The sequence below is a fragment of the Hevea brasiliensis genome, chromosome 3, assembly GCF_030052815.1.
Source record: "Hevea brasiliensis isolate MT/VB/25A 57/8 chromosome 3, ASM3005281v1, whole genome shotgun sequence".
NCBI classification, from domain to species: domain Eukaryota; kingdom Viridiplantae; phylum Streptophyta; class Magnoliopsida; order Malpighiales; family Euphorbiaceae; genus Hevea; species Hevea brasiliensis.
Window position 1 is genome coordinate 87,511,342 of NC_079495.1, and position 10,696 is coordinate 87,522,037.

The 10,696-nt window shown below is 37.7% G+C and overlaps 1 protein-coding gene across 1 annotated transcript; it reads right to left on the reverse strand.

Annotated features, from left to right (window-relative positions):
• Window positions 1-7,941: 7,941 nt before the first annotated feature.
• LOC110668821 (uncharacterized) lies at window positions 7,942-10,353 on the reverse strand. The gene is made up of 4 exons (XM_058143352.1): window positions 10,152-10,353; window positions 9,073-10,052; window positions 8,674-8,970; window positions 7,942-8,040 (listed from the first exon to the last, which is right to left on the reverse strand). The coding sequence occupies exons 1-4, from the start codon at window positions 10,351-10,353 to the stop codon at window positions 7,942-7,944; spliced, it is 1,578 nt and encodes a 525-aa protein (XP_057999335.1).
• Between the last annotated feature and the right edge of the window lie 343 nt (window positions 10,354-10,696).

The window sequence follows — 10,696 nt, forward strand, 5'->3', positions numbered from 1 at the left end:
CGCATGAGGATGTCTGAGGGACAAAATGTTGAGAATCATATCCACAAGATGATTTGGCTAATTGAGCAGCTGGAACATCTTGACTTTAACATGGATTTCTAACTGCAGACGAATTTGATCCTTCAGTCCCTTCTTGAGTCTTTTGGGAATTTTGTAACAATTTTCCATATGACTAAACAGGAATACACCTTGGCTGGTTTACTCAACATGCTGGTTATTGCCCAAAAGAATATGCCAGGCAATAAAGAAAAAGAGGTAGCTTTGATTGCATCTTCTTCTGCTGGAAAGTCCAACAAGAAGAAGGGCAATAAGAAAAAGAAACCTTAGATTCCTGGTCCTTCCAAAAAAATAGCTCAACAGAAAGGGAAGACTAAAGCTGATAGAGGTAAAGGAAAGTGTTTCCACTGCCAGAAGGATGGGCACTGAAAAAAGAACTACCCAGAGTATCTTACTTCTCTGAAGGACAAAAAGGATAGACCTTATGAAGGTATGTCCATATCTTGTTATTTAGATTCTGATGATACTCATAGTTCATCTACAGCTTGGGTTTTAGATACTGGTGCTAGTTCTCACATTTCTTATGATATGCAGGAGCTAGCAAATAGTAGCAGCTTACGTTCTCAAGATGTTAGAGTTCGGATTGGCAATGGCTCAACTATTGAAGCTTTAGCCATAGGATCTAAATCTTTTTACATGTTTGGACATGTTTTGTGTTTGGATAATATTTTATATGTACATGATGCTTTTAAGAACATCATTTCTATATCTAGTTTGACTAGAAATTGCTATGAATTTCAGTTCACAGATGATATTTGCAATATTTATTTTGGAAATAAATATGTTAGTTCTGGTATATGAATGATGGTCTTTGTTATTTAGATAATAATGACAAACACAAAATAAATGCAAGTGATCTAAATAAATACAATGCCATGGTAAAAACTAACTCAAGTTCAAAATATATTTGGCACTTAAGATTATGTCATATTGCAGAAGATAGGATTGCAAAACTGGAGAAAATGGGGATTCTTTCCTCATTGGGCTCTGAGCCTACTCTAACTTGTGAATCTTGCCTTCAGGGTAAAATGACTAGATCACCCTTTATTGGACAAGGGCTAAGAGCTGAAAATATTTTGGAGCTAATACATAATGATGTATGTGGTCCATTTAAGGAAATGGCTAGAGGCGGTTTTCATTACTTTATTATCTTTACTGATGATAAATCAAGGTTTGGGTATTTGTATTTGATGAAACACAAACATGAATCCCTTGCAAAGTTCAAAGAATTTAAATCTGAAGTAGAAAATCAAACAGGAAAGAGTATTAAAGCTCTTCGATTAGATCATGGAGGTGAATATTTGAGTACTAAATTTGATGAATACTTGAGAGAGCACGGCATTATTTCCCAGTGACTCCTTCAGGAACACCACAGCTGAATGGTGTATCTGAAAGGAGAAATCGTACTCTATTGGATATGGTACGTAGTATGATGAGCTATACTGATATGCCAATCTCCTTTTGGGGATTTGCATTAGAATCAGCTTTGTATATTCTGAATAGGATTCCATCAAAATCAATTTCTTCCACACCTTATGAGATATGGCATGGAAGAAAACCAAGTCTTAAGCATGTTAAGATTTGAGGTTGTCCAGCTTATATCAAAAAGTTGAACACTGATAAATTAGAAACTAGATCAGAAAAGGGTCGATTTGTTGGATATCCAATAGATAGTTTTGGATATTATTTTTATTTGCCTACTTCACAAAAGGTTGTGATAAGTAGAGATGCCACATTTCTTGAACAACAGTTTGTTCAAGAAGGTGGCAAAGGAAGGCAAATAGAGTTAAAATTGGAGAATTCTGACTAACCAACAGATCAGATGGATATAGATCCATCTAGTCAACCTACACCTGTTGATGAAACATCTACAGCTGTTCCTCATAGAACAACCAGGGTATCTCACCCACCAGTGAGATATGGTTTCCTTCATGAAGAAGAACAAGAGTTGTCTACTCATGAAGAAGCAGATCATGGAGATGATCCACTTACCTATGAAGAAGCTATATCAGATATAGACTCTTCAAAATGGATTGATGCTATGAAATCCGAGATTGATTGAATGTATAAGAATCAAGTTTGGGATCTTGTTGACCCACATGAAGGTATTGTACCTATAGGGAACAAATGGGTTTTCAAGAAGAAAATTGGTTCTGATAGAAAGGTAGAGACCTATAAGGCAAGGCTAGTAGCGAAAGGGTTTTGCCAAAGGCAAGGAATCGACTATGAGGAGACTTTCTCGCCTGTTGCCATGCTTAAATCAATTAGGATTCTATTAGCAATAGCTGCATACTATGATTATGAGATTTGGCAGATGGATGTCAAAATAGCTTTTCTCAATGAATACATTGAATAAAACATTTTCATGGAACAACCTAGGGGTTTTGAATCCCAAGATGGTTCCAAGGTATGCAAGCTAAAGCGATCCATTTATGGGTTGAAACAAGCTTCGAGGAGTTGGAACATCTGTTTTGATGAAGCTATTAAATCATTTGGTTCTATAAAAAAATGAGGATGAGCCATGTGTATATAAAAAGGTTAGTGACAGTGCTATCACTTTCCTTGTCTTATATGTGGATGACATACTATTGATAGATAATGACACAGGTATGTTGACAACTGTAAAGTTATGGTTGTCAAATATATTCTCCATGAAAGACTTAGGGGAGGCAACCTATATTCTTGGGATTCGCATCTATAGAGATAGAGCGAAAAGAATAATTGATTTATCCCAAAGTCTATACTTGGAAAAGGTGTTAAAGAGGTTTAACATGCTTGATTCTAAGAGAGGATTATTATCAGTGAGACATGGTATCTATCTTTCTAAAGAGATGTCTCCAAAAACACCGGAAGAAAGAGACAAAATGGCCAAGATTCCATATGCTTTGACTATTGGAAGTTTAATGTATGCAATATTGTGTACTAGGCCGGATATCGCATATACTGTTAGTTTGACTAGCAGGTATCAATCCAATCCAGGTTTGGAACACTAAATAGCTGTCAAGAATATCCTTAAGTACTTAAGAAGAACTAAGAATTTATTCTTGATTTATGGAGGTGGAGACTTGCAATTAGATGGTTATACTGATTCTGATTTCCAATCAGATATCGATGATAGAAAGTCTACCTCTGGATATGTGTTCATTTGTAATGGAGGTGCATTCAGTTGGAAGAATTCCAAACAGAGCACGACTGCAAATTCCACTACCGAGGTTGAGTATATTGCTTCATCAGATGCTGCAAAGGAAGCTGTTTGGATAAAGTAGTTCGTGACAGAACTTGCAGTAGTTCCTTCCATTAAGTCAGCAGTTCCACTTTACTGTGACAACAATGGAGTAGTCATACAGGCTAAGGAACCCAAGTCTCACCAGAAATCCAAATACATAGAAAGGCGCTACCACATTATCAGAGAAATATTTGGGCGAGGCGATGTAGCCATGCAGAAAATAACATCAGCTGAAAATCTAGCTGATCCATTCACTAAGCCTATGTCACAGACTTAACTAGACCAACATCTTGAGAAGATGGGTCTAAGAAATTGTAATGAATGGCTCTAGTGCTAGTGAGAGATTGTTAGTAGTATGCCCTAGAGCATATCATTTAGTATGTATCATGTACATGTTTTTATTAATAAAAGGCATTTCCACTTTTCTGTTTACATAATATATTTATATGTAATAGAAAAGGTCCATTGATATTTTGTTAGAAATTCTATTCTTAAGTTGTTACGAATATGAGTGACAGTATTTCTAACATAAAGTATCATAAATAGGTTCACAATCGAGGATACTTCACAATCGAGGATACTTCACAATAAGGACATGACTTATCCAGAAAGATTGTATTCATATTTGTTCCCAAGTTATTTATATGAGATATAAATAAGATGGAATGGTGAGTCTCATGCTATATGACAAACATGATAGGCACTTGTACATGATAAGTAGGTCGAACCAGTGACACTTATGACAAGTACATGGAGTTTACTCTTGTCAATATGTTGTCATAAATCATATCAGTGCATATAATCTTTAGACCTGAGATAGCACAGTTATCTTGTATATAGGTAGTTTAGTTTGATACTGCTTTCATACTTGTACTATGTATGGGCATATGGGCATGCGTTGGCTCCTACTAGTTATATATGGAGGTAGGTGTTGATCAAGATGGAATCTGTTCCTCTAAGTAAATAGGGATAAAATCCTATGTTCATTTAATTTTTCTTGATGTTTCAAGTTCCTGGCCAAGACAGATAGATTTAATCAGAAAAGAGTTTCTGATGAGAAAATCTTTTAATCAAGAACTAGAATTAAAAGAGAACATAATATTCATAGCAAATTGGGTGTGACATAAACCATGACTCCAGCTTGAGTTGGGATTTTGTAATAGAGAGATTCTAGTGCATGGTAACATATGATTATAGGTTCATTTAAGGTAAACCTTATTACTAATTGGGTGGCTATGGCATGCTATGCTAGGTGTTAACCATGGTCTATGAGGTGCATAAAATGATTTAGAGAAATTATTTATGGTAAGAAAGAGTTCTGATGATATTAAGAGTTGATATCATGTCTCATTGCCAATTAGTGATGAGCTTAGTAAGTCACATACATACACAAGTAATCACCAAATTAAATATGATTTAATTAATTAATTAAAGAGTTTAATTGATTAATTAAATAAGTTTGATTTGTAATTAGATTGCAAAGTCCCTAGCATGACTTGAAACCAAATCTAGGTTATTGGATGTATAATATAAGTTAAATTTATATTTAAAGTGTTTAAATATGAATTTAATTAATGATAAATTAATTAATAGAGATTAATTAATTAATTTATATTTGATATAAATTGATTAGAAGAAGAAAAATAATTATTTTGGGTTGAGAACTCAAAATTAAGACACAGGGGCCTTTTGGTCATTTCACAGGGTGACATGTGGCACCATGAGATGGTGACACATGGCACTACATATAAGCTTGTTAAATGTCTTTTAATTATGTAAGATGATTAAAATTAAGATTAAATATAGGTTTGACACTTGGCATAATGTGATTGGGTCAATTAAACCTGGAGCCAATAAGAATGTGACATATGGCAAGGGTTTTAAGTGGTGACCTAGCTATATAAGTGTTGTTATGAAAAGAAAAAAAAATAACAATCAGCTGCTGCCTCCTTTGTGCCACCACCCTTGAGGCTCCCATTCTCTCTTCTTCTTCATCTCTCATCTATTCTAAGAAATTAGCAAACAATCTCTTGAATTAAAAATACTAGAAATTGTTTCTAGTGTTCTGTTTACATCTTTAATCTCTCAAAAGGCAAAACTTGATTTTGTAATTCATAGAAAAAGCTTTAGAAGCTGTTCAAGGGCTGCCATAGGTGAACTTGGTGTGGACAAGCTAGAGGGACAACATCTGGTGTCCTAAAGAAGCATCCCAAAGGTACAAATACGCTGCAGTGCATCAAGAGATTAGTGTATTTGTTCTTGATTTAATCTAAGGTTCTAAAATTAATCTGATTAATTTTAAAATCTTAAATGGCAAATACAGATCCAAAAATATATTAAAAGAGTTTTAATATGTTGTTTATCATTGAAATCAAATAGATAAAAATAAATCTTGCATTATGCATGTGACCCTAGGTGAAAATTTTTGAATTCAATGGTATAAACTTGTATTTTTCATGCTTCTGCTCCTTCAATCTCTTCAAATTTCTTGATCAATTCTAGGAGATACTTTTGATACGGGATCAGTTTTGAGTCTTTAGTTTGCCATTCCCCTTTGACTTGATAAATGATCAAGGTCGAATCTCCGTACACCTCTAATTTCTTGATCTTCATTTTGATGGTAGCCTGTAAACCCATCACACAGGCTTCATACTTTGCAACGTTGTTGGTGCAGTCGAACCTTAGCTTGATAGCTATTGGGAAATGTTTTCCATCTGGGGATATCAAAACCGCTCCAATCCCATTACCACACAAATTGACTGCTCTGTGGAAATACATTTCCCATACGTCCTTTGGTTCTTTATCATCACTGCTGACTTCATTAACATACTCATTGAGGAATTTGAAATCCAGGGCTTCACAATCCTTGATCGGGTTTTCTGCCAGGAGATTAGCAATCACGCTTCCTTTTACTGCCTTTCTGGTCATGTAGACAATGTCATATTGAGAAAGTATGACCTGCCATTTTGCTATCCTCCCTAGCATGAACGGGCTTTCAAATATATACTTGATTGGGTCCATTCTGGAGATGAGCCATGTTTTATGATTCAACATGTAATGCTTGAGTCAATTTGCTGTCCATGCCAATGCGCAATAATTTTTCTCTAGGAATGAGTATCTCGACTCGCATTCATTGAATTTTTTGCTTAGATAGTAAATGGCTCTTTCCTTTCTCCCTGTGTCATCGTGTTGTCCGAGCACACATCCCATCGAACTTTGTTGAACTGCCATGTATAAAATCAACGGCCTTCCCATTGCTGGAGGAACCAATATCGGCAGATTTGACAGGTACTATTTAATCTTTTCAAAAGCCTCTTGACAAACTAGATCCCATTGGGTGGTGTTATTCTTCTTGAGTAGTTTAAAAATGGGCTCAGCTTTAGCAGTGAGATTGGAGATGAATCTCGAAATGTAGTTCAGTTTTCCTAGGAAACTACGCACCTCCCTTTCGGTCTTTGGGGATGGCATTTCTTGAATGGCTCAAACTTTGTCTGGATCCACTTTTATTCCTTTCTCGCTTACTATGAATCCCAATAGCTTACCAGACTTGGCCCCAAACACACATTTAGCCATGTTCAGCTTCAGTTGATACTTCCTGAGCCTTTTGAACACCTTTCTCAACACCTATACGTGACTTTCTATCCCTCTGGATTTGATGATCATATCATGCACATATACTTCTACTTCCTTGTGCATCATGTCATGGAATAATGTGACCATGGCACGTTAGTAGGTACCTCTGGCATTCTTTAATCCAAAAGGCATCACCCGATAGCAAAATACCCTCCACTGGGTGATAAAAGCAGTTTTGTCTTTGTCCCCCTTATCCATGGGAATTTGGTTATATCCCGATGCCCCGTCAATACATGAACATCTTTTCAGCCCTGCAGCATTGTCTACTAGCACATCTATGTGTGAGAGAGGAAAATCATCTTTCAAGCTTGCTTTATTGAGATCCTTGTAATCAACACATACCCTTACTCTTCCATCCTTCTTCATTACAGGGACAACATTAGCTATCCACTGGGAGTATTTCACCACTTCTAGGAATCTAGCATTATACTGCTTTTTGACTTGATCCTTAACTATGAGCAGCGTGTCGGGGTTCATTCTTCTCAATTTCTGTTTCACTAGGATCGTCCCAAGAATCAGAGGGATTTTATGCATTACTAGCTGAGGATCCAATCCTGGCATGTCATCATAGATCCACGAGAATACATCAATGAATTCCTTGAGCAAACTGATCATACTCTCTAATTCTCCATTATTCACGACCTTAAGTTCCCTCTTCATTTCCTCAGTCCCTAAATTTATGGTGTGCATTTCATCCCCACAAGGCACTAGGGAAGGCACATCTCTTTCACCCTGTTCTTTACAGACTCTTATTCGGAATCACTCGAATCAATGGCAGTTATGGGACTTTCAAAGTTAACATAAGGAATTTCAAAGTCAATTAAATTATTATGTCTGGATTGGTCAATGGTCCTGAAGAAATGAACGAGAAGTATATTGAAAAAAAGGATTTTAATGGCGAAAGGAATTGGACACAAAATGCGTTATTAATTTATTAATACTTCAATCATAAGAAAAGGGTCCATTTACAGCATTACACTTGTCACCATAGACAGAATGATCAAGTGTTGATAACAAAATATACTTTACTTGAGATTAAGCATAGGGATATCTTCTGCTTCCCAATTATCAAGCTCTTGCCCTTCAGCGATTGGTGAAATCAGTGCCTCAGACATGGAGTCTAGCTGTATGACATCGATAGATGGTTCTAAAGGAGACTCTTCACTTTTTTCTGGATTTTTAATGATTGGTTCGGTAAAAACATCTGTGATTTTCGAGACAACTTTCACTTACCCGAATGTTCTGTCAAACCTTTGATCCTTGAGCATATTCCTCATCCAGAATCTTTTATCCACTAGAGCATTTTCTTCATATCCCAAGCCGAAGTGATCGATCTTCTGAATAGCTTGCACAGGTTCGACAATCCCCTATAATGCAACGCCCAATCCCTTGCCTTTTTCATAGCCACTTTTCAACATTAACTTTGCAACCATTGCCGCAGCTCCTTCATCCCTAGGGATAATTTCTTGTAATTCTAGTGCTTGGAAAGAACTTTCCAAGGATCTTTCGGCTGTTTCTACACAAGGAACTGGTTGAGGTTTAGTGACTAGCATCGCTTCCTCCCCTTTTACTGTGATGATTTTGCCACTCATGATGTATTTGATCCTCTGATGCAAAGTTGAAGGTACCGCATTTGCCGAATGGATCTAGGGTCTGCCTAACAACATGATGTATGCTGGCTCAATATCCATTACTTGAAATGTGACGTTAAAAATGCATGCCCCGATCTGAAGCGGCAAATCGATGTCCCCTAGTACCTCTCTCTTTGTACCGTCAAAGGCTCTTACTACCATGACACTTTGGCGTACGGCTGATAGATTAACAAGTAGTTTCGCCAAGGTGGCATTAGGCAAGACATTAAGGGCAGATCCATTATCAATCAGAACTTTAGCGACTATGCACCTCTTACACTTAACTGTCACATGCAGAGCTTTAGTATGTTTCAAGCCAGTCAGGTCTACTTTATCTTCCAAGAAAGTGACAAAATTGGACGCCTGAATTTGCCCAACTATCTTCTCAAATTGCCCTGGTGTGATATCGGGGGTCACAAAGGCCTGGTCCAAAACTTTTTATAAGGCATGGGGATGCACTTTCGAACTCAATATCAACGACAACAAGAAAATTCGAGCGGGTGTCTTTCTTAACTACTCGATGACATCATATTCACTTTGTTTCATGATTTGCAGTAGCAGTTCCTCTTCTTCTTTCTTTTCACTAGATTCCCCTTTCTCAACTCTTACAGCCCCTTCCTCCATATTTTCTGGTGACACTCCCATTTTTACTTTCCCCTTCTTCTTTTCTGTTTCATCATTTTCGTAACTTCTCCCACTCCTGGTTATAAATTCTACTTCCTGATCTTGTGGGAGTGAGTTACTGGTTGTGACAGGTTTTGGCTTTGGTTGGGGAGTAGTATTGTTGGAGGGTCCTATATAAGTCATCTTGAAATGCTCGTGTGGGGCAAAGCATAGCTTAGGAGAGGTGATGGGTTGAGTGTAGGTATGGTTGAGGGTAGAAATTGAAGTGCCGCAGGATGCGTTCTGAGTAAATACTTGGATATTGTAGTTCCAAGACATTGCATGGGTATTAGTGACTGGGAGTAGAGGCGGAGTTCGGATGATCGTTATTGGTGGCACTAGTGGTGTTGGTGTGTTAGGAGCAGAAAAGACTATTCTTGGATTGGGGGTAGAGGTATCTCGGCCAAATCTGGCTGTGTTCACTTCATCCTCTATCCTTGACCTCCGCTGACATCTCAAAATTCTGAGTGAAAGCATTCTCCAAACTTCTTGCCTGAATTCATCACAGTTTTGCAACTCATGACCGGTCGTCCCTCCATGGTAAGGGCATCCTGAATTATGCCGATCACTTCCCGACCCAGATCCCTGAGGGCATACATATCCCTCTTTTACTGCAATTGCAAAAATCTCATTGAAATTCGGAATCATCTGATTTATCTCTAAGATTGATCTTTCATTCCAAGGTTCTATCACATTCACTCCATTTCCTGTATCGTGATTAGGTAATGGGTTTGAAGTGACGTTGGGAAGAGAGCAATTTCCTTCAATTTGTAACCATCCATTTCTGATTAGAGCCTGTACCCTTCCACGAAGAGCTCCACAATTATTGGTTGAATACCCCACTACCCCACCATGATATTCGCATCATGCATTAGCATTATACCACCTAGGATATGGTGGCTGAACCAGGTCAAGGGGAATGGGCACTATCTGATTTATACCCAACAGGTATCGATAGATTTCACTGAGCGGAAGGGGGAGAGGTGGATCAAGATTCCTTGGTGTTCTTGGGTTGGTTTGAGGAGCATGTGATCTTAACTGAATAGGTTGAGCAGGCGGTTTGGGGTGGTAAGCAGCTTGAGGTGGATATTGCGGGCGAGGGTGAGGATAATTTGGAAAAGGGGGCAGAACATTTGTTATCATTGGACCTTGAATTGGAGGGTATAGTCGAAAGTTATTTTGAGGGAGTAGTGGTTGAGCTTGTCTGGTGATAAAGTGTACATCACCTTCCTTCTTTTTCCTGAAACTGGCAATTTTCTTTGCAGAGTTTTCTCTAGTCAACTCCTACAACCTTCCTAACCTGAGGTTAGCTTCAATACTTTCACCAGCTTGGATAATGTCGGAAAAGCTATTGGACGTATTTCCGATCATTAAATTGAAATACGGGGCCTTCAGGGTTTCGATGAATAGAGAGCAAAGCTCATTGTCAGTAATCGAAGGATACACCTCAGCTGCCTTCTCTCTCCATCTCTATGCATATTCCTTA

Bases quoted from the DNA above. Each gene is read 5' to 3' on its own strand.
- LOC110668821 (XM_058143352.1), bottom strand. From the start codon at position 10,353: ATGATAACAAATGTTCTGCCCCCTTTTCCAAATTATCCTCACCCTCGC. The intron at 8,971-9,072 runs GTCATCGAGTAG...GTTTTGGACCAG, and splicing joins TGAAACAAAGTGAATATGAT to GCCTTTGTGACCCCCGATAT. The intron at 8,041-8,673 runs GTACTAGGGGAC...GATGTCATACAG, and splicing joins TTGACGGTACAAAGAGAGAG to CTAGACTCCATGTCTGAGGC.